We start from the raw sequence: 23,480 nt of genomic DNA on the forward strand, positions 1-23,480 counted from the left end.
TTGGTGGAGCCGCAGAGGAAGCGGTGGCCTAAAGCCTCCAGGAAGCTGCGTCCGTCCTGCCTCTCGTGTCATTAAACAAGCTGTATTTCTTCCACAGAATGAAATGCAACGTAGGGAATGTGTGTAACGGGCAACAGAGTAATGTAATATATCTAAACAGTGGCTCGTGTGGATAAGGCTGCAGGCCTGTGCTGGAAGACCTCGGCTGGAGATGACAAACTCCTCGCAGACCCTGGATCTGTTCAGGTCTGGCCACCCCAGCTGGACACGATGGAACCATCCCAGGCACTGACAGAGCTGACCGATGTCATCCTGGGACCTCGCCGTTATTTTTGGGTTTGGGGACTCTGGACAGGTCTCTGTTAAGTGGAAGGTGCTAAATGTCCCAGTTCTCAAGCAGAGTTAAGGAAGAAGACCCTACATCCTACAAGCCTGTCAATCCCACTTCAGTGTCTGCTGAAATCCTGGAGGTTATTTAGGGAGTTGCTGAAAACCCCTTGAGAGACAACGCAGCCAGTGTGGGCTCACTGGGGAAGGTCCTGCTTCATCTGCTTAATTCCCCATTGTGAGAAGCTCAGGCACTGACTCCCCAGAGCCACAGAATGGTTCAGGCTGGAAGGACCCACAGTGGCTCATCTGGTCCCCCCTGCCTGCTCAGGCAGGGTCAGCACAGGGCTGTGTCCAGACAGTTCTGGAGTATCTCCAGTAACAGACACTCCACTCCCTCTCTGGGCAGCCTGTTCCAGTGTCCAAGGAAGCTTTTTGTTGTGTTCATTTGTGACTTCTTGGACTCGGTCACTACCCGTGGCTCTGGTGCCATTGCTGGGCCCTGGAGCAGAGCCTGGCTCTGCCTGGCCCCTCCCTGCACACAGGGACAGACAGGGACACCAGGGCTGAGCAGCCCCAGCTCCCTCAGCCTTTCCTCACAGGGAGATGCTCCAGACCCTTCAGCATCCTCACAGCCTCCACCAGACCAGCTCCAGGAGCTCCATGTCCCTCCTGTCATGACACAGCACTCCAGGTGTGCCTCACAGGCTGGGCAGAGAGGCAGGATCCCCTCCCCTCCCTCACACCCCCAGGAACCCCCCTTGGCCCCTGGGCTGGCCAGAACAAGTCGGTGTCACCCTCTTCTCCACAGAGCTGCAGCCCCAGCCCAGCCTGGTGCCTGGGGCTGTTCCTCTCCAGATGCAGGACCCTGCTCTGCCTGTGCTGGATTCCAGAAGGTTCCTCTCTGCCCCTCTGCCATTGTTGAGGTCCCTCTGAAGGGCCACACAACCCTCGAGGTATCAGCCCCTCCTGCCAGCTGTGTCAGTCATCTTTGTGCTGACCAAGGGAGGATGGTAGATGTGGTGGTTTTGGGGTTTCAGCAAAGCTTTTGCTACCATCTCTAACACTCTTGGATAAACTGTCCCTTTACATGGGTGAGCAGGCAGTGCCAGGTCAAACTCAAAGCATTTAAATAAAGGGGGTTACATCGGGAATGGCCCCAAATGGCTTTCCCTGTATCCAGCCCGATTTTCCTGGAATTTCCAGGGATGCTGGGGAAGGGGCTGGAACATCCAGATGTGCAGGAAGATCAAAAAATCCTGTTTTGGGTGACTGCATATGGCAGCAAAGCTGGGATGGGGATGGAATGAAAGCAGACCCCTCCAAATCCAGGGAAAAGGGGGAGAAAATCCCATTAATCCCATGGAACTAGATTTTCCAGGGCAGGGAAAAAGGACAGTCACTAGTGGGGCTGTATACAAAGGGCTCTGTTCAAGGGCTGGTGCTCTTCAATGTTTTTAGCAACAGGAGGAGGAACAACAGCCAGAAACTAAAACACAAGAAGTCCCCCCTCAACATGAGGCAGAATTTCTTTACCCTGAGGATGGCAAAGCACAGGAGCAGGTGCCAGGGAGGGTGTGGAGTTTCCTGCTCTGGAGATATTCCAAATCCACCTGGACATATTCTTGTAATGGCTGCTCCATGTGACTCTGCTCTGACAGGGAACTGAATGATGTCCAGAGATCCTTTCCAGCCCCGACTATTCTGAATTTTGTGAGTCCTGCAGGAGCACAGACCCTGCTGTTCCTGCTGCTATGAGCGTGTGGTGCTGGAGCATCAGCCTGGCTCCACTGAACATCACCCCAGCCAGGTTTCTGCTTGTGGGAAGCACAAGAGCCCTGCACAGGGCAGAGACAAGGACAGCTCTGCTGCCTTCGCCTCCTCCAGCTCTGACACAACTGCTGCACCCAAAACCTCCCCTCCACGCTGCTGCCCAGCCTATTTCTGACAAGCACCTGCAGCCTCCTGCCTTCAAGGGCCCCAAGAGGAACAACAGACAGCTTCTACATTTATTATTACAGTTTAACACAGGCTTGGACAGAGGAGAGGCAGCAGAAAACAACATGCAAAGCAATTAAAAGTCCCCAGGGGCTGGAGGAAGACCCCCACAGCTCAGCTGCTGTACCTGCTCCCAGCAGTGTCTCTGGGGGCCCTTTCCCTGCAGCTGCTGCCCCAGAGTGGGACGGGGTCATAGCAGACACCAAACCTTCACACACAGAGAGGAGAGGACTGGCCTGGGACTGTGTCTCCATGAGTCAGGTCTGTTGTCTGACTGGAGTTCAGTGCACTTTCAAACTGGGAGGCATCTTAAATCCTGTCTGTGTAGACAGGGATCACAGGGATCATTCAGGAAGAGGCAACGGCAGGAGATGAAGCTCAGCAGAGTTTTCCTGTGTCAGAGCTGGCAGTTCTTGGTGCAAACAGCTCTTCCCAATGCATCTGTTAAACAACAAACATGGCCTTCCTCCCACTGGCTTCACGCCTCGGTCTTCACCAGCGCCTTCTCCTGCAGCCCTGCTGCAGCCAGACTCCATATTCAGCCAGGTGGACAGTTCCAGGAACAAATGGGATCTGTCAGGTACTTAGAACTGGACACAAGTGCTTGAAGAAGGCCCCAAGGCAGGAGGAGCCTTGGCTGAGGCAGCTGGACAGCCCCACTCACTGGAGGGAGACCTCCCAGCCCTGCCCTGCTCAGCCCCACCACCCTGGGACCAGCACAGAACAGGAGGGGGTGGTGACTTTGCTCCCTAAGAGCTGCCCTCATTCCCCAGCACCTGCAAAGCTGAGGACCCACAGGGACAGGCTTTTAGGGCACAGGTCAAACTCATCCTGCACACAGGAATGCCCTGGGGATCTTGTTCCCTCAGTTCATCTGTGTCCCTGTTCCATGGCAGGACTCCATGTCACTGTCCCTGTCCTTTTGCTCTGGTGAGGCTGCACAGGGAGCCCAGACACAGCACAACTCTGAGGAGCTGGGTGGCCCAGGGACAGCTCACAGGTGGTGTCCAGCCCATTACAAACTGGTGTCCAGATACCCTACCAGCAGAAAAGCTCCTCTGCAAGCTCTCAGGGGGACAAGGAAGATCTCAAGACCTGCCAGAGCTCAGTGCCAGGACTCCACAGCCTGTGCTGTGCACAAGAGAGAAATAAATGCTCCCCTAAGCAGTCCTTCCCGAGCCCCAGATCCACAAATCCTTCCCTGCCTCCCTCTCCCCCTTCTATTCCTGTGGCTGCCCCAGTGCTGCTGCCTCACATCAGTGACCATGCAGGGACAGTCTGGTGTCAGGCTGGGTCAGGGCCACACAGCCCCAGAGAACCAGAGCAGGCCTGAAGGAGCTGCTTCCCACTCCCAGCAGCCACAGCCCAGGAAGCAGAGCCTGAGGAATTGTGTGTTAGCAGCATTTGGAGAATCTTCCTTCCACGGACTCACTCAATACGTCTGAAACTGGGTGAGCTTTTGCCAGTCCCAACACACAGGACTCCCACCAAGGGAGAGAGAATTGTCCCATCCTGCATTCCTTGTCTTGGAATAAACTCCAAAATGAGAATTTGCTCCCTTCTCCTACAGCAGCCCAATTCTTTAAGAGCCTTTGGTGAAAAGCCTTCTGGAAATGCAGGTAAATTGCCAAGCCCATCACCTCGTGACCAGCAGCTCTCCCAGCAGCAAGGAAAACGCATTCTCCTGCTCCAGGCAGGGATGAGAACACCCAGGAATGGGCCAAGAGCCCAAGTTTTGCTACAATTAATCAGCTTGAGCTACCTGGGATTTAAGATGCTGCAGCAAACAAAGCAAAAATACCAACTAATTACTAGAGCAAAGAGAGAAAAAAAGGAAGAGCTCCCCTTGGCAGGAGCTGAACCAGAGTTCCACACACAGCCCAGCTGCCAGGATCCCACAGACACAAGAGGAATCCCACAGAGGATCTGCAGCCAGCTCCAGCAGCTGCCATGAAATGGATGGAAGTGTGCTGTGTCCCAGCAGGAAGATAACTTCCCTTGGGATTGCTGCTCACTCGTAGATCCAGTGTGCAGCCGTGTCCTCCCAGCACGGCAGCTCCTCGGGGCGGAACCAGAGCGAGATCTCCTGCTGGGCACTCTCCACCGAGTCACTGCCATGGATCACGTTCCTGTGGGCAAGGAGAGAGGGAGAAAGGTGGGAGAGGGATGCTGCAACCTGCAAAATTCCTCCTTGACCAATTTTAGTAAAGCAATGGAGCCAGTCCTGTCCCACAATATCCCCTCCTATCCCACACCATTCATCCTTCCAGCAGTGCCAGTTCCCAGCACTTGCCCCTCCTATGCTGAGGAACCTTCTGTTTGCTACAGGAGGAGCTGCAAGTGGCTGTAGCTCTGGGATGTACATTTTTTATGTCAGTGATTCCATCTGTGCCTTCAGATTTTCCCCCTTCCATCAAAGCAGGTTTTGTATCAGGCACCAGGAAACAGATCTAAGCCAGGATGGTTCAGTAAGAGCTGTGTCTACCACAAGCCAGGCTGGGGCCACCCAAGGTCACCACCCGTGCATATTCACCTGCTCCCACGAAAGGACTGAGTGGGAGCTCCCATTCCTATTCACAGCCTGACAGTCCCAATTACCAGAGGAAAACAGGCAAAGCCCTCCTGCTTTCAACAGAGGACTCAGGAGGAAGGAAAGACACAACCCAGGCTCTTCTTCCTATTAAAGCCAACCCTGGAAAGCAGAGCTCAGCTCTGGTCTGAGCACAAAAGGGAGAACTTCTGCTCTGGGAATGCAGACTCATGTGGCTCAGGCAGGCCTGGACAGGATGCCCTGAAACACTGAAGGAAGAAGAAGTCAAAGCTCTCACTTGCTGACTTCAACACAGAAGTCTCCTCGGATGGTGCCAGGCTTGGATTCAGCTGGATTGGTCTCCCCGATCATGGTGCGAACTGTCTTCACCACATCCAGGCCCTGCCAGACCTACAGGAGAGCAAAACCAGGATCAACTTCCACAGCTGCCCCAGCAGGTCACATCTGCCCTCTGAATTCCCCACCAGATCCACGTGGCTGACAGCAAAGGGGCTCTCCGAATTATTCTTACAAAGTTGATTTTGGAAAATAATCCAAATGGTCTGTGGATTTCTCCCTATCCCTGGAAGTGCTCAAGGCCAGGCTGGATGGGGCTTAGAGCAACCTTGGTCTAGTGGAAGGTGCCCCTGCCATGGCAGGGGTGGAACGAGACCTTTAAGGTCCCTTCCAACCCAAACTGTTCTATGATTTAATTTACAACAGAAAACATCTCTGCAGTTCAGTACAGCTTCAAGAGACCCTCTGAGGGGGGATATCACATTACTTCCACTGTGCTAACAGGCACTGCTGCTCACACCTCGCACTTTGTCCCTGTTCCTTGGCCCAGGGCCCCGGCCAGCACTCACCATGGCCACGATGGGCCCGGAGCTCATGTACTTCACCAGGCGGCCGTAGAAGGGACGGTCCCGCAGGGAGATGTAGTGTTCCTTCAGCAGCTCCTCCGAGGCCTGCACAGAGCACAGAGCTTAGTCTGCTCCCACACGGGGCATCTGGGCAAGGGCTGCACCTCAGGGATGCAGGAAATGGAGAGAATGAAGCTCTTGCACAGATGCTCAGTTCCGGGAGTGAAACAGCAGGAGCCTGACACAGAGAGGAGTTTCCAGCTGCCAGCTTACAGTGACAGCCCTGGAGTACAGCACAGCAAGGGCAGACATGCTCCCCACAGCTGGAATCGCCCCTCCCAGTGCCAGCTCTCCCCTGAGCTGCGGGGATTTGCCGCTGGAATGACAGCAGCAGGTTGCAGGGGCCGGATGACAGGCAGAACCCCCAGCAGTTAGCAGCGCAGCCGAGGCTCGGGGGGCTGCAGGGGCTCCCCGACTGCAGGGCCCCCCAGCCTGGGCGGGCCCAGCCGCTCACCTGCAGCAGCTTCATCCCCACCAGCTGCAGCCCCTTCCTCTCGAAGCGCCGGATGATCTCCCCGACCAGGCGCCGCTGGACCCCGTCCGGCTTGATGGCCACGAAGGTTCGTTCATGGACCCCGCCGAAGGCTGCAGGGACAGGGCAGAGCTCTGAGCGGGGAAGGGGACGCCCCCGGGCCTGCAGGCGAGCGGCACGGGGGTGGCGGGGCTCAGGGCGGGCCCAGGCTCCCGCAGGGAGCGCAGGGCGGTCCGGCCGCGGAGGGCACGGGGGCCCGGCCCGGCCCGGCCCTTCAGCCGCGGGGTCTCTCCGGGGAAGGGAGGCCCTCAGGCACAAGGGGGATCCCTCAGAGCCGGCCCGGGGGTCCCGTCCCGTCCCGTACCACCGTGGAAGAGGCCGGCGAAGAGCCCCAGCACCAGGCAGATCATGGCGGCTCTGAAAGGGGCCGTGCTGCCCCGCGCTGTCACCGCCCCCGCGGAACATCGCGCCGCGACACGGGACAGCGGGACGGCGTTCCCATGGCCGCGGGCGGCCGCGCTCCGCCGGGGCGGGGTGTGCGGCCTCCCTGCCGCCTCGGAGCCCCCCTGCGCCGCCGGCCCGGCCACAGCCTCCCGGCTGCTTATCAGGCTTCTCCCTGCGCTGTCCCTGCACGCTGGCCGTGGCTGGAGCAGTCCGGTCACGGGGCAGCTGCGGTACCGAGCCCAGGAAGGGGAGCCCTGCGCTGCCCCGGGCAGAGCTGCAGCCCCGCCGGGCTGGGGAGCTCCTCCGTGCGGGGCACACGCTGCTGCCTTCGTTCTGGGCTGTAAGCCCGGCTCTTAACGCCACCTCAGCCTCAGGGGCTTGGGAAGGGCATGGACTGCGCTCCAGGGCTCCATCGCTCTCAGGAATTCACCTCTTAGTTCAGCTCCCTCCAAAAGCAGCCTCTGGAAACACCAGCCCATGAAATACCTGCGCCCAGCTGCCCTGTGGAGGGCTGGTGCTGGGTCTGTTTCCATCCCGCTTCTCATGTTCAGAGACGCTGTTCTGCTCCTTCTCCTCGGTTCAGCTCTTGGCTGGGACACGCAGGGGTCCGTCTCCAAACAGCAGGGATCCAGCTGCTTTATCCAACATCGTTTTGAGTAAATTATTCCTGCGTTTGTACTCATAAACAATTAGTGGCTGCAGCCTGGAGGCCCAGAGCGTGGCTTTGCCCGAGGAAAGCTGAGCCCGTCCGCTCCACAGAGTCGCGCTGCGCTGGTTGTTTCGGTGGCGGTGGAACATCCTCTGTGCATGACCTCTGCCCGCTGCGGAGCCGCGGGCACTGCTCGGGAGGCGAGGGCGGTGCCAGGGGATGTTCCCAGAGGCTGCTCCCGGAGCCCTGGTGCCGGCAGAGGGAGCGCAGGCAGCGCGGAGCAGCTCCTAGCCCCCCGCAGCCCGGGGCCGTCCCGGCCCGCCGGGGCTGCCCTGGAACAAGGCTGCGATTTCCAGGTGCACAAGCAGCGTTGTCAGCCCTCCCCTCGTTTTCTTAGGGACTGCCGGGCTATTTTGTTGGAACATCTCAAACAAATCCCATCTGGATTATCAAGTGCAGGGAAACAGCTCTCACAGGTCTGGAAAGGTTGCAGAGGACTCTGAGGAAGGTGCCTAAGAGATGCTGTCAGCTCTCATTTAGCTGCTCACAGAGCCACTAATGAACCACATTCTCCATGTGCTGCCGGTGACAGCTGTGTGTGTCCAACCTGTGTGTGTCCTGGTGTGGGAGCATCGTAATTGAGACAATACAAAGCAACACTCCATTTTCAGAAGGCTTCAAAACCCGTTTTTATTTTAGTATGCATGATTTTTATACATCCTCACAAGACTCAAAAGTTTACACTTTACTCATTGGTCAGGAAAGACAAACAAAGTGCTCATTGGAATAGTAAGTTGCAGGTTTCTCTTATTTATCCTTCTTTCTTTGGTGGTTTCTGTGTCAATGACCTTGGTAGGAAATTCTTGCAGGGGTAAACATGGATCCTCTAATCAAACTTCTCTCTGGCTTACCAAAGTCACTGTAAAACCTCTTCCACACAGGAGTGGCAGTGGGGCTGAAGGAGTGTGGTGGTGAAAACTCAGCTTCCTAACTCCAGCCAGATGGCTGATCTCAGTCTTCCTTCACAGAAGGCTAGTTCAAAAATAGTGATGTTTCTGTCAATTTACTAAGATTTATTCTAGGACCCTTTTCAAGGTTCCTGCAGAGGTGTCAGTGATGAAGTCAGCAGCTCAGTCCCCAGCCCAGCCAGCACTCATGTGTGCTGCAGGCAGCCAGACTTCCACACAGGCAACATCCCTCATTTCACACTTGTTTTATTTCTGTTGTTTCTCAATGCTGATGAAACACCTCATTTTCTCATACCAGGGCTGTTCTGTCATTCTCCACAGGTCTTCTCAAAGATCCTGGTGCAGGCACTTGGGTGAAGGTTTTCATTTCCTTGGACTGTAAATGTTCTTTGGAGCCTCAGGCAGTTCCCTGCAGCAGAATTTGGAGGAGAAACATGTCAAACACTCTCTGCTTGGGTGAGCCCTTCTCATCTTCTCTGATAATGCTGTGCTGTGGGGAGAAGTCTTTGACTTCCCTCTCTAGGATTCCCAGAAATGTGGATTACTGTTTTCCAGGTGGCTTAGGAAATGGAGCTGGGCCTGATTCCCAGGCAGATTGTTCCTGAGCCAGTCTTTTAGGCACAGTTTTAGGCAGGTGTGTAGCTAGGGTGAGCACAGGAAGCTGCAGTAAGCAAGAAAGAGACTACAGATCCTTCCTGCAGAGCTTTCACTTGGGTGCTCAGCATTCCCATCCCAGATGTGTGCATGGAATGGTGCCACAGGCAGCAGCTGCACATCTGGAAGGGCTGAACAAATTTGCTGCCTTGTTTGGAAAGCCCAGTGATCACTTTTTGAACCCTTCACAGGGAGCCTGAATGGCCAGGTACCTTCTGGCACCAAACACCTTCTAATTTCAGTGGGAAGGTTCAGTGTGGAGGACCCCAGAGTGGCAGGGGAGGCTGGGAGGGGCTGTTCCCCTGCTCGCCCCCACTGCAGGAATTTCAGGCGGAGGCAGAGCTCTATTTTTGCTCCTGCTGGATAGAACATTGCAGATCCTGTAGTTATGTAAGAGACCCCAGAGCATGTAGGTGCAGATAAGGTGGCCATCCAACACTGTGCAGTGCAGACAAAGGCTTTTTGTCTCCTTTCATCACACTCAGCAACTTCTGCAGTTGGCACTGCCTTCCTTCTCAGGCTCTTTTTGCACCTTTTTGCTTGTTTGGGGAGGATTTTCACATTTCAGTTCAGCTGTGGTTTTTCACCAGCATAGCACTGGCACAGCCTGGAGTGTTGGTGCTTCTCACAGAGTGGGCTCTGCACAGGTGCAGACCTGTCTACTTTCATCCTGGACTACTGATCCTGCTGGAAATATTTCACTTCTCAGGATAAAGAGGGGTTGGTAGAGCCAGAATATTTCCTGAAGCACCTTTTTCTGGACACAGGGGGTACAGATGTCAGAGCCAGAGCTACACAAAGTGCTCCACAGCAAGGGAACATGGAACAGATGAGGACCCATTGCAAAGTGCCATTGCTCCACCCTGAAGCAAAGCTCTGATACAGAGAGGGGTGCTCTGAAAACTGGGAGTAGCTGAGTACAACAGAAGGTCTCCAGGGATGTATCTCTAACCCCAGGACAGGTGATGCTTCCTCAGAGGGAGCAGCTCAAACCTTGCCTTTCCTTGCATTTGGCTTTTCCATTCTCATCGAGTCTATGAAAGATTTCCTGGAAAGAAACACTCAGGGTCCACAGCCCAGGGAAACACTTGCACTTTGAAGCAGAGGTTTATGTTAGTTCTCACTTCAGTGCAGCGCTACAGCATTTTATTTATACCTGTTTGGACAGCCTGGGCTTCTTCTCTGAGAAATTCCAGTCCATCCAGTCCCATCCAAGGCCAGAGAAGGACAGGCTGGAATAGGCAGTGCCAGTGAGGAGCTGGGTGCTGGTGCTCTGGAGGTGAGCCAGGAGGGCAGCAGGACACTGGTTGCTGTTCAGTGCCCTGAGGGATGTCCACAGCCTGGAGCCCTTCTTGTGGGCTCTGATTCTGTCACCTGTGTGCTGCTCCCAATCCTTCCTGTCCTGTAGGTGCACAGCAGAGGAGTCTCCTCTGTGCTGATGCTGGGATCACATCCAAAACTCCTGCACACATGCAGCTGCACTAGCTTGGTCTCTCCTGTTCTGTCTGGAGTATTTCATAGAATCCCAGAGTGGTTTGAGTTGGAAGAGATCTCGAAGCCCATCTCATTCTACCCTCTGCCATGGACAGGGGCACCTCCCACTGTCCCAGGCTGCTCCAAACCCCGTCCAACCCGGCCTTGGGCACTGCCAGGGATCCAGGGGCAGCCACAGCTGCTCTGGGCACCCTGTGCCAGGGCCTGCCCACCCTGCCAGGGAACAATTCCTTCCCAATATCCCATCCAGCCCTGCCCTCTGGCAGTGGGAGCCATTCCCTGTGTCCTGTCCCTCCATCCCTTGTCCCCAGTCCCTCTCCAGCTCTCCTGGAGCCCCTTTAGGCCCTGGCAGGGCTCTGAGCTCTCCCTGGAGCTTCTCCTCTCCAGGTGAGCACTCCCAGCTCTCCCAGCCTGGCTCCAGAGTAGAGGGGCTCCAGCCCTTGGGGCATCAGAGATGATTTCTCAGGGACAGCTCCTGTCTCACCACCTCCTCGGCTCCTCACCTAAACCTGTGAGGATAAATGTTTTTGTATAAAAACCCAGCTGTGGCCTATGGAGTTCTGCCAGCAGAGGCAGCCAGTGGGTCTCACCATGGTTTGGTGGTCTCCTCTCACAGGGGAGCTGCTGCCACACCTTTATTTCCAGCTGCAGGTCAGATCAGAGGTGGCACATGTGGGACTAAGCCTGACCTTTCCCTCTTTGTAGACAGCAGCCCTGGAATGTGAGTGTGTGGGGCCCCTGCATGAGCCCTGTGCCCAGGGCAGGGCAGGCAGCAGCCCCTGAGCCTGGCAATGCAGAGCCCCAGCTCCCAAGCAGCTTCCTTTGCCTCACAAGGAGATACTGGAGGTAAAACAGAGTCCTTGAAGCTTTCTGTCACTTGGGTCGGGCTGATGGCAAAGTCCCACGTGTGTGAGTTCTGTAAAGGAATGCTTTGCCAGGGAGGTGGTGGCTGCCTTGGATCAGGTTGTATCCACTTGCTTACACCTTCACCCTGGCTGGCAGTGGGATTGAGGAGGAACTGCAAATTTTGAGGCAGTATTTGGAGCCTCTTGTTCAGGGGGGCCTGAGCACAGCCTCCCCTCTCCAAATCCACCACCAGCTGCTCAGCTGTGAAAGGGGCTGTTGGTTCTCCCTCGGTTCCCTGCCTTGCAGAGCCTGTGTCCCCCAGCAGTGCTCCTTGTGATGCCACAGCAGTCACAAAGTAGGTCAAACACCGTCTAAACCCTGGCTTGATATCCCTTGAACTAAATTCCTGCTCTGCCTGAATGTGCCCCAGAGGGGGTTACGAGTCATGGCTTACGGGGAGCTAAGAAAGATGAGCAGCTTTGCAGCAGGTGGGTAAACAGCTCTGGGCAGCCCGGCTCCCTGCCCTGTCGGCCCAGCTCCCTGCCCTCCCATCCCGGCTTCCTGCCCTCCCATCCCAGCTCCCTGCCCTGCCATCCCGGCTCCCTGCCCCGCCATCCCGGCTCCCTGCCCTGCCATCCCGGCTCCCTGCCCTGTCATCCTGGCTCCCTGCCCTCCCATCCCAGCTCCCTGCCCTGTCATCCCGGCTCCCTGCCCTCCCATCCCAGCTTCCTGCCCTCCCATCCCAGCTTCCTGCCTGCTATCCCGGCTCCCTGCCCCGCTATCCCGGCTCCCTGCCCTTTCATCCCGGCTCCCTGCCCTTTCATCCCGGCTCCCTGCCCCGCTATCCCGGCTCCCTCCTCTCCCATCCCGGCTCCCTGCCCGCTATCCCGGCTCCCTGCCTGCTATCCCGGCTCCCTGCCCCGCTATCCCGGCTCCCTGCCCTGTCATCCCGGCTCCCTGCCCTTTCATCCCGGCTCCCTCCTCTCCCATCCCGGCTCCCTCCTCTCCCATCCCAGATTCCTCCCCTGCCATCCCGGCTCCCTTCTCTCCCATCCCACCTCCCTGCCCTCCCATCCCGCTCCCTGCCCTCCCATCCTGGGCTCCCTCCCCTGCCAGGCCAGCCCAGGCTCATCTCGCCCAGGGAACTGTCCAACCCATGTGCCTTCAGGGAATCATTAAGATTGAAAAAGACCTGTGCAACCTTTGACCAAACACCACTAATGTGCCCGCTAAGCCACATATATATCAGGAAGTACCACATCCACTGGTTTTTTGGCCACTCCCAGGGCTGGTGACTCCAGCACTGCCCTGCTGCTCCCAGCAGGTGACTGGTGACACCAGCTCTAGCAGGGCTGAAGAGGGTGAGAACCTCGGGCCATCCTGGCTCACCCAGGCCTTGCTCGATGTTTCACCTCTCACTTCTCTGGGTGCTGCAGCCATGGGGTAACACCACAGTGCTGTGTGTAGCAGCAATTTGGCCAGCACCTCTCTGACAAGGGCAACAACAAAACACCTGGACAAGTGAGTTATTTTCCTCACATCCCAAGCCCAGAGCTTTGGGAAACCTCAGTGAAAGTTAACAGGAATGTTTGTCTGTGGCTGCCAGCCTGTCCTTGATGCTGTCAGTGGAAGGGCCCAGATTATTTGTGTGTCTCAAGATCCTTTTGAGACTCTGCAGATGAAAATCTGTTCTCATGGTGAATGCAGTGGTGACTCAGCACTAGGGAAGGAGGGAAGATGACCTGAGGAAAATCTTTTCACCCCTGTGCTCTGGAGATGTCCAAGAAAGGAAAGAAGATTGAGTGGGGAAAAAATATTAGCTCTTGGCAGAAAGAGGCCTTTAGAAGAAGCCCAGAGCTTAATGCCAGGGTGATGCTTCAGGTTTTAGCTTTTATATTCTTCAGATTCTGTGCTGCTTTAGTGTGTCCTTCTGAGCTTCACATTAGAAGATAGTGAGCTCTCTTCACAGAGTAGGGAGACAAAACAATTCCTGCTCTAGCTGGGGACCAAGGACAAATGGTCCAAATCTCAGGCCCAAGAGCAGAAACATGGACTGAAGAGAGCAAAACAAGAAGGGTGGGGCTTCATGGGCTGGGGCTGTAATTGGACAATGAACTCCAATATGCAAACGGAGCAGGATTTATAAAAGTGAGAGCCCCCGTGACCAGCCGTGCATTTTGTGACCATTTTGGGTTCATCTTGGGTGTAGCCCTGGCTGGGCTCTTGTGCTGCCCAAGGTGGATCCACTGAGGCCTCCTAATAAATCCCTCCTTTATTCTTTAGCTCTGTCCAGCCTCTGTTCTAGGCCAGCCTTCCCAAGGCATCAAGGGGAGGGCTGCAAACTCTGGGGTCTGGGCACACAGCAGCCTCAGGCCTTGCTCCCAGCTCCTTCTGCAGGAGACAGCTGGAGCTGCAGGAATTTCCTTCCTGCCTTCTAGGGTCAGGGGTTGCAAGAGGAGAACAACCCAGGATTCTGGCAGGTGTGGAACTAACAATTCTAGCAGTAGAACAGAATCAGCCCTGCAGCAGCAGCAGCAGCTACAGTAGAAACAACCCCTCCCTGCTACAGGTGTGCCCTCAAAGCCCTCTGTGGCCTGTTAAAGCTTGGAGGACAAGGGCAGGGAGGGCTGTCATGGGAATCTTCACTAAAAGCTCTGTGTTGATGGAGCAACCAAGCCCTGCATGTGCCACCAGTTCCCCAGGGAAGCAACCCTTGTCTCTGGGTGTGTGATTAAGCCAGAGCCTTGTTCCAGTAGTATTTGCTCACCCTCCTGTTGGCCCTCCCAGGCCTCTCCCTGCTGTGGTCTCCATTCCCAGGACCTGCTCACATCACCTTGGCTGATACCTTTGGCTGCCCAGCCAGCCAGGGCAGCTCAGTGGTTGTTGGGGCAGCCACTGTCCCCCATGCTCTGTCCCTCAGCTCTTGGTTTGATGTCCCAGTGGCTGCTTTCCACAGGACACCAAGCTCTCCTCATGGTGTACCCCACACCTTCCTTGCTCTTCTGCTCTCTGATCCTTCGGGGAGCTGTTTGAGCTCACCAAGTTCTCCCTCCCACCACGTCCCTGAGCTTTCTGCTGCTCCTGAGAATGGCAGGAGCAGGACTGGACTGGGATGCTCTGACCCTTCTGACAGCAGCTCAGCCAATGGATGAAGGCACATTTTTATCAGCAGGTGCTTGTTTTTGTGAACATTAATCATATAAAACTATTGGATGAGGAACTCTGTCAGAACTTTTTTATATAATCTCATGTAGTCAAATACTCCCCCATCCTTTCCCTTGCCCTGGAGCCTTGGTTGGTCTCTGGCCTCAGCACAGCCTCTCTGGAAGATGAGTTTCTTCCTACTGCCAGAGGGCAGGGACAGATATTGGGATGGGATATTGGGAAGGAATTGTTCTCTGGGAGGGTGGGGAGGCCCTGGCAGGGAGCCCAGAGCAGCTGTGGCTGCCCCTGGATCCCTGGAAGTGTCCAAGGCCAGGTTGGATGGGGTTTGGAGCAATCTGGGATAGTGAAAGGTGTCCCTGCCCAGGGAGATACACTTTAAGGTCCTTTCCAACCCAAACCATTCTAGGATTTTATGAAGTGGCCTTACAGCTCTCTCTGGACAGATAACACACAACTGAGTGTGTGCAAATTCTGTTTCCAAGTTATAGATACTTGTTTGCTCTGAGCTTCATCTTCCCCATCCCGATATGTTTGGATGAAGGCTCAGTCATGGATCCTCATTGTAACAATGGGATTGAGTCCTGCAGGGAAGACTAGGATCTTCCAGAGCATCTGGGCTAACTGTTCCCTCCTCTTCTGTGCTCGAAGGCCTATGGAGAATGCAGCACACAAGGTGACAAGTGACACCCTCTGAGCATCCCAGTGACATGGGACATCAGTGGCAAAGACCATTGCATTGGGGCACATCTCTAAGCCCAGCCCTGTTTTGGTTCTGTCCTAGTCCCCACAGAGGGACCGTGGCTGGTGCTGGTCACTCCTTTTATCTGCCAGTGCGTGGCTGTGGCTGAGCTGCAGCTGGAAGCCCAGCCAGGGGAAGCAGCTGATTCTCCTTCAGGACAGGGACTTGCACATCAATAAATGTCTCATTACAGAAGCTTTCCTCAGCCTCTTGGCTCTCATTTCCTCTTTCAGCTTCCCCAGCTTTCTCTCCCGCTGCCTGTCTCCTGTGAGAGCTAAGGAATGTTGGAACAGGGGCTGGTGTAACTCTGTCCTTGCAGGTGAGGTGCTGGACAAGCCTGATTTCCCATGTCCTGACTTCCCATGTCCTGCTCTGGCTCTGTTTCTGTAGATCCTGCTGTGGCTTCCAGGGACATGTGGATCCTGTTTGAGTCACATTGGAAAACACCTGCCAACTGTCAAAACCAGCCGAGAGGAGAGGAACCACTTCCTTGGGGTAACACAGCTCAGGGCAGGGCAGCTTGTTCACTGAACTCCCAACATGACAAAATGCTGAATAAGCTCCAGAAAATCCACAAGAAATGGTGGGTTAGGATGAAATTCTCTTTTCCCAAAGCAAGTGCTCCATTATTACTCAGAAACAGCCACAGCCAGGATGGGGGTGGGTCAGGGCTCCCCCAGTGCCTGCTGAGGTTCAGGATCGTTCACTGGGGCTTTCCACAGTGACACAGAACTCCTGAACTTCTTCCCACAGCCCTGGAGCAACCAGTTCTGCAGGAGAGCCCCTCCAAAGCATGTTCCTCCCTGCTCTGCCTGCAGCTGCTGGGGAAGAGCAAACCAGCAAGGCAGCTTGCTCTGGCTGCAGCACCAGTCCAGGGGCATGGACAGAGGCTGACCTACTGCACTAAAGTTCTCATTCAAAGCCTGGCCCCAGAGCAGCAGAGCCATCTTTGCTTCAGGATTTGGGCATGAGCTCAGCAGGGAAGAAGTGCACATGGTGCAAGGAGTTTTACCTGAGCCTCTGGGGGTCTGTGATGGGAGCAGAGAAGGTAGTAGCTGGAACATGTTGGAAGGAAACCCACAGAGAGAACTGGTTAAAAGCCATTTCCCATCCACACCTCAGCCCTGTTCCACTTTCCAATGCCCTTTGCAAGGCTGGCAGCAGCAGCTCGGCCCTGACTCCTCAGTCCACCAGAGGAGAGCTCAGAGGCTGGGGAAAAGTCCCATGGGCTGACCACAGGCCTGCAGGGACTGGCCTGGCTTGGCAGCAGCCCTGTGGGAGCACACAGCCCAGTCCCTGGCAGTGGCATGTGGCCATGGCACAGTAAGTCACTTCTCCAGATCCTAATCCAGCATTTCCCCTCAGCAGGACCACTAAGTCTTGGAGGGGCAGCTCTGATTGCCAGGCTCTGGGGTGGGGCTTTGGGGTGTGTTTCCCAGCATGACCTGCCAGAGGATAGGCCATATAAAGCCTGCAGCCTCCCTTCCAGTGCACAGCCACAGGCATCAGCCTGGCTCCACTGAACATCACCCCAGCCAGGTTTCTGCTTGTGGGAAGCACAAGAGCCCTGCACAGGGCAGAGACAAGGACAGCTCTGCTGCCTTCGCCTCCTCCAGCTCTGACACAACTGCTGCACCCAAAACCTCCCCTCCACGCTGCTGCCCAGCCTATTTCTGACAAGCACCTGCAGCCTCCTGCCTTCAAGGGCCCCAAGAGGAACAACAGACAGCTTCTACATTTATTATTACAGTTTAACACAGGCTTGGACAGAGGAGAGGCAGCAGAAAACAACATGCAAAGCAATTAAAAGTCCCCAGGGGCTGGAGGAAGACCCCCACAGCTCAGCTGCTGTATCTGCTCCCAGCAGTGTCTCTGGGGCCCTTTCCCTGCAGCTGCTGCCCCAGAGTGGGATGGGGTCATGGCAGACACCAAACCTACACACACAGAGAGGAGAGGACTGGCCTGGGACTGTGTCTCCATGAGTCAGGTCTGTTGTCTGACTGGAGTTCAGTACATTCCAACCAGGAGACTGCCTGAACATCCTGAGCTGGAAGGGAGCCATGAAGATGATCAACTCCTGTCATCAAGTCCAATTTCTTAAACATTGTCTGTGCCAGCAGGAAGAAGAGAGATCCTTCACGAAGAAGCGCTGGCTTCCATAGCAAGTCAGGAGATGAAGCTCAGATATTTCACCACAAATTTCTTGTGTCAGAACTGGCATCTCTTAGAGCCAGCAGCTCTTCTAAATGCCTGTGATGGATGTCAAGGCCAAAGATTTCCACAGCACTGGAGAAATCTTTGCCAACAGATGGACGTCCCCAGAAGGAAGAGGTGCATCACGCTTGACTGCCCTTGCAACAACACAATGAACCCCCACGCACGTGCTGTGCAGAGCCATTATGTCCTCCTGCACCTCTTCCTTTGGCAGGCCTCCGCATCCGAGCCGCACGAGCTGTCCGAGTCGCTCCCCGAGGATGAGGAGGAGGAAGGCTTCGACGTGCTATAGTTCATGCTCAAGACCCAGCCCAGTTTGTTGTGCAGCACCTGCTTGAGTCCCGGGGGCAGGGGCAGCACCTCCAGCGTGTCCACGTAGTCGGGCAGGAGCTGGCGCAGGCGGAAGCAGCACAGGTACTGCAGGGACGTGCGGCTGGCGCAGGACCGGATCACCTTCATGCTGCTCTTGGCCGCCGTCGAGCACACCATGGGGTAAAACTTCTTGTTCTGCAGCTTTGTGGCTGCCACCCCTGCCAGGGCACAGCACCAGGGAGGCCACGTTAGTTTAGACAGAGGGATCTCCCCCCTCCCACCTACCCCAAACCCATTAACTGCAAAGCTGTCGGGAAAAGCTTTCCAAAATCCCGATCTATTAAACAACAAACGTGACCTTCCTCCCACTCACTTCACACCTTGGTCTTCTGCTTTCCCAGTGTGTTCTGCTGCAGCCAGACCCGAGCTCCTCCCACCCCATCCCTGGCTCTCACCTATGCACTTGCGGTTCTTGAAGAACGTGAGTGTCCCGTGCCACGTGTCCAAATGCACCCCAATAATGGAGCCTTGGCCAAACCGAGAGGAGAAGTTTGTTTTGTCCCCCTTGTGATGCAGCAGTCCTGAAAATACACTCAAAAATGGCATTTTGTGGAAAACTTTCACTCCAGAAATTCATCCCAACTCCCATGCTGCTGGTACAGCCTCGCTCAGTGCCAAAAACATCCCTGCATTTCTGACCCCTGCCCTTCCATCCCAGAGTGGCTGGTGGAAAGGCAAAAGTGAGGTTTTACACTCCAGAGCACAGGGAGCAGCACTGAAACCCCAAAGTGCTGATGTGACAGTAGTACCCTGGTGCCCTGGCAGGTTCCCACACCAGATCTAAGGGGGCTCTGCAAAACGTAGGCCAGGAGAGATGCTCCAAGGGCTGTGAGCTGCCAGCAGCTGCTCTGCTATCTTAACAAAGGGATTCTTAACAAAGGCCTGGTGGCACCTCTAATGCCAGTGCTGCCCACCCAGCCACCCAGGCCATGCTACCTGTGTAAGAGAGTCCCCAGCTGTCCTCGTCCTTGCCCAGCAGGCTGCAGAAGGTGTGGCGGTACTTGTCCAGGTTCACATCCGACGTCCCAATCCCCACCATCTGGGAGGCAAAGCAGGGAGGAAGAACACGAGCTCAGTGCCTTTTCAAGCAACAATACACAACCAAGATTCCACCTCCAGTTCTTTCCTCCTCTTTTTGGCTCAGCCCAAAACACCCAGAGGGGTTGGTGAAACCAAGTCAGAGGTTTCAGGGTGGAGCAGAAGGCTCCAAGCTTTGATATCCTTTCCTAAGTGAGGAGGCCCAGCTAAAATGATGGAGGTCACTGTCCTGTTCACAGTCACAGAATGATTTGAGTTGGAAGGGACTGTAAAGCTCATCTCTTCCCACCCCTGCCATGGACAGGGACACCTTCCACTAGGCCAGGTCACTCCAAGCCCCGTCCAGCCTGGCCTTGGGCACTGCCAGGGATCCAGGGGCAGCCACAGCTGCTCTGGGCACCCTGTGCCAGGGTCTGTCCACCCTCCCAGCGAACAATTCCTTCTCAATATCCTGTCTATTCATGCCCTCTGCCTGTGGGAAGCCATTCTCCCTTCTCCAGACCCTTGTCCCCAGTCCCTCTCCAGCTCTCCTGGAGCCCCTTTAGACCCTGGCAGGGCTCTGAGCTCTCCCTGGAGCCTTCTCCTCTCCAGGTGAGCACCCCCAGCTCTCCCAGCCTGACCCAGAGCAGAGGGGCTCCAGCCCTTGGGGATCTCCCTGGGCTCCCCTGGACTCTCTCCAGCAGCTCCAGGTCCTGCTGCTGTTGGCCCCAGGGCTGGAGCAGCTCTGCAGGTGGGGTCTCACCTGAGGGGGCAGAGGGGCAGAATCTTCCCCTCCTGCTGCCCACGCTGAGGGCTCAGCCCAGCACAGGAGGGGTTCTGGGTGTTCACAGCCAGGGAATGTCCAGTTCTTATCCCCCAACACTCCATGTCCTTCTCCCAGGGCTGCTCTCACTCCAATCTCTGCCCAGCCTGGATTGTTGCTTGGGATTGCCGTGACACAGGTGCAGCACCAGCACTTGGGCCTTGTTCAGCTTTTTTCCCATGGCCCCACCTCTCCAGCCTGTCCAGGTCTCTCTGGATGCCCCATCCCTCCCTTCCAGGGTGTCAACTCCCCACACAGCTGGGTGTCAGCTCCAGTCTTGCCAAGATGCACCGATCCCACTGCCCATGTCCCCAACAGAGATGTGAAACAATACTGGTCCCAGTGCCAGTCCCTGAGCAATGTCACTTGTCACTGGTCTCTGTTGACTCCCAACTCTTTGTATGTGATCATCCAGACAATTCTATATCCACCAAGTGGTGCCTCTGTCAAATCCATGTCTCTCCAGGTTAGAGACAAGGATGCCATGCAAGGCAGCAACAAATGCTTTGCACAAGTTCAGGTAGATGAGATCAGTTGCTCTTCCCTCCTCCACCAGCACTGCAACCCCATCACAGAAGGCCCGAATCCCTTAGTGAAGCCATGATGGATGTCATCAATCACATCCACTTTTCCCATGTGCCTTTGCATAGTTTCCAAAAGGATCTGTTCCAGGCCCAGAGGTGAGACTGGTCAGCCTGTACTTCCCCAGATGTTCCTTAATTCCCTTTCTAAAAATGGACGTTATGTTTCCTCTTTTCCAGTCACTGGGAACTTCACCAGACTGCAAAGCTTCTCCAGTATGATGGATAGTGGCTAAGGCACTTCATCCACCAGTTCCCTCAGATCCCAGGGATACATCTCATTAGCTCCCCACGGCTTTGTGCACTTCCAGACAGCCTCAAACCTCATCTGCCATGGTGGAACCTCATCCCGCCACCCCTGTCCACAATGCTGGGCACCTCTGTGTGCCCCACACGTACCATGTCAGTGCCGTACACCGGGGAGGTCATCTTGATCTCCCAGAAGTGCTGGCCCTCTGCCAGCTCCTTGTTGCCGCGGATGGCGGCCGTGCCACAGCTGTACTCCATGTGAAAGTTCACCTTGCGGTTGTCACACGTCAGCAGCGTGGCCGTTGACTTGTTCAGGTCATCCCACACCCAGTCAAAATCTGTTGAGGAAACACAGAGGGGACAAAGATGGGCAAAGACCCTCCAGGAACAAGCCCCAAGCCAAAGCACATGCAGATGCTTGTTCTGAAGGCCTGTCAGTGGGTTTGTTTCTATTTCTTTTTGTTTAAGAGGATAAATCTTAAGCTGTGCACATCAAAGAACTGCTTGAGGCCTGAACTACTCTGCAGTGTCCCACCAGGGATGGACCAGTGCTCCAAAGCTGTCAGCATTCACCAGGCCGAATTTTGGCAGAGCCTCCCTTCTCCCCACACTCCTCATAGGATCAAGGGGTGGCTCTGCCATGCCACAGGCTCTCCCCCCAGCCCAAGCCCACCCTGTGCTCTGAGCCAGGCACCCTGCCAACCCCTGCAGGGATCAGGAGGGCCCTAAGCACCAGCTCTGTCTCACTGGGGCCTAAGCTGGATCGGGAAGCAGGTCCCAGGGGTGAGCGCTGACGCTGTAACAGCATCAGCCCTGAGCCTGGAAACACGACAGCAGGCACGGGCTGGTAATCCTCCTACAGCCTGGGGATGTAAATACAGGAATGCTGGGACAGGACAGGACACTGCAGGGGTGTCCCCATCCCAAGAGCCCCTTACACTCGTCCTCCTCGCCGCAGCGGCAGTCGCGGACACGGTGCAGGGCGTGCAGGCTGGAGCAGTAGGGAGCTTCACTCTGGTTCTCACAGTTGCAGTAGGACTCTCCAGTCACAGGGATGGCACTCGGGATGGAGGGAGACAGGGAGGAGAACTCCGGCTCCGAATCCGAGTCGCTGTGCTGCTGGGAGAACAGGAACGCTCACTGCTGGGCTGGCAGAGCTCCGGGAGGGCTCTGCTGGGACATCCCCAGGCTCCTGTCACACAGGGAGGCTGTGCCCATGGAATTATCCTGCTCTGGGACACGGACAGGGCCTGCTGAGCTGCAGGGACCTCTCACACTCTGCAGTGCAGGTACGTTCTGTGTTCCTGCCTGGGACATGAAGCTGTCACAGCAGGGTGACAGCCCAAGTCTGGAACACACACATTCTGCAGGAAATTCTGTGCTAAAGCTTTGGCTCTCACCAGGCAGGTTCCAGCCATCAGCAGAGCCAAGCACTGCTCTGGAGAGGCCGTGAAGAGGCTCAGAGGCACAGGAGGAGAAAGGAGAGGAGGCAGAACAAAGGGAGCCAGTTGAGCAGCACGGCTGCAGCTCCTCAGGCCAGCACTGCAGACAGGCCCACAGGGAACCCAGAGCAGGATTAAAGGGCTTTGTTTACTTTCATGAACACTAAAACCTGATTTACTGTTCCCCAATGCCAGTAGACCAAAGTGATCCTGGACTGGACATGGTGAGAGTCACAGCCCAGTTTCACTCCTGCGTTATGGTGTTGCCTAAGGAATTCTCTTATCACTGGTTGCAGAGTTACTCTAGGTTTACATGCTGCTCAGCTGTACCTGCTTGTTATTCACCACCATGGTCAGGAGTATTTAATGACAAAAATCTTTTAAACTCATGTTCTTGCAGCTCTGCAAGACAAGGAATTGAAACTACTTAGGCTTACATATGTACTGCCCAGGCCTCCTTCTCTGGCCTGCAGATCCAAGAGCTTGGGCTCTGTCTTTCCTAACTTCTAACTTTCCCAAGTACAGGCACCTAGAAATCCTGTCATTCCCCTGACTGCAGGGACAGAAAACTGCTCATTTTCTGGGAGCACAGTGCCTGGGTTTGGGCACTGTGCTCTGGCAGAGCCTCCTGGCTTCAGTGTGGCTCTGAAGCTCCTGGAGCAGCTCCTTGTGCCCCCACCACTGCACAGGGACCTCAATGCACACACTCAGGAATTGGGGAAATAGGGAAGGATGGCAGAGGCAAATCAGTCACTCCTTGCACTGTTTTATTCCTGCTCTTGCCTGCTGTGTTCCCATCTCCAGCACACCTGGACCAGGTTCAGAAGTGAGGTTCACATTGCAAAGCAGGAACTGTGAGGAAATTTCAGAAATTCTCTGCAATCTCCACCACCATCTCCAAGCCCCTCACAGCCCAGGAGGGAGCACAGCCAGGGAGATTAGGGAACCGATCCACTTCAAACACTTATCTAGAGCTCTACTTAAAAAAAAAAAATTATAAAAATATTGTATGTACTTTCGATATGACACACCCATTCTACACTTGAAAAAGCATTTCGTTTAGTACCAATATTGACCGTTACTAAATCCTTCCTGCTTTAGGCCAGCTCACACCTGGTATCGGGGACAGGAACGCCCCCCCTGTGCCACCCGGAGCCCCCGAGCCCAGCCTACCTGGCCGTCGGAGTCGCAGCCCCAGCCCCGCGCGCCGGCCCAGCCGTCGGCCTCGCGCCGGACCCCGCTCAGGACGAAGCGCCAGGCCCGGCTGCTGCGCGGGCGCCGCGCCATGCTGCCCGCACGCAGGTAGGCTGGGGAGGGAACACCAAATGACACTTCTGTTACGCTTCTGCCACCTGCCCGGCCACTCCCCGGTCACCAAACGCCCCAGGGGGATCAGCCTCTGCAAAGTTCAACCTCTTTCTCCACCCAGGGTCAACTTCTCCCCGAGCCAGCTGGCATGAGGAACGCTCCCAATATCCAGCTGTGGTGGCAGCAGCTGCCCCTCTGCAGGGACTGGGCTCAGCAGCCACCTCTCACCTGGCCTGGGGAGCTTCAGGGCTCTCAGAATCACAGA

General features: G+C 55.6%; 2 protein-coding genes and 1 long non-coding RNA gene across 4 annotated transcripts; 1 reads left to right on the forward strand and 2 right to left on the reverse strand.

Moving 5' to 3' along the window:
- Positions 1-2,322: 2,322 nt before the first annotated feature.
- On the reverse strand, positions 2,323-6,699 carry NME3 (NME/NM23 nucleoside diphosphate kinase 3). Its single transcript, XM_021529673.3, has 5 exons — positions 6,615-6,699; positions 6,233-6,363; positions 5,722-5,823; positions 5,154-5,266; positions 2,323-4,454 (listed from the first exon to the last, which is right to left on the reverse strand). The coding sequence occupies exons 1-5, from the start codon at positions 6,658-6,660 to the stop codon at positions 4,337-4,339; spliced, it is 510 nt and encodes a 169-aa protein (XP_021385348.1). The 5' UTR covers positions 6,661-6,699; the 3' UTR covers positions 2,323-4,336.
- LOC116184164 (uncharacterized) lies at positions 6,245-15,210 on the forward strand. The gene is made up of 3 exons (XR_004148910.2): positions 6,245-6,338; positions 8,633-8,767; positions 15,119-15,210. It is a non-coding gene; the product is annotated as an uncharacterized LOC116184164 (long non-coding RNA).
- Positions 15,211-16,933: 1,723 nt separating this feature from the next.
- On the reverse strand, positions 16,934-23,222 carry SPSB3 (splA/ryanodine receptor domain and SOCS box containing 3). 2 transcript variants are annotated; one of them, XM_021529669.2, is made up of 6 exons: positions 23,081-23,222; positions 21,404-21,584; positions 20,616-20,803; positions 18,732-18,834; positions 18,191-18,316; positions 16,934-17,953 (listed from the first exon to the last, which is right to left on the reverse strand). In XM_021529669.2, the coding sequence occupies exons 1-6, from the start codon at positions 23,192-23,194 to the stop codon at positions 17,607-17,609; spliced, it is 1,059 nt and encodes a 352-aa protein (XP_021385344.1). In that variant the 5' UTR covers positions 23,195-23,222; the 3' UTR covers positions 16,934-17,606. The 2 variants fall into 2 exon arrangements, with proteins under 2 accessions (XP_021385344.1, XP_021385345.1); XM_021529670.2 differs by having other exon boundaries at positions 21,404-21,581; positions 23,081-23,208.
- Between the last annotated feature and the right edge of the window lie 258 nt (positions 23,223-23,480).

Source organism: Lonchura striata, chromosome 16 (genome assembly GCF_046129695.1).
Source record: "Lonchura striata isolate bLonStr1 chromosome 16, bLonStr1.mat, whole genome shotgun sequence".
Classification (NCBI taxonomy): domain Eukaryota; kingdom Metazoa; phylum Chordata; class Aves; order Passeriformes; family Estrildidae; genus Lonchura; species Lonchura striata.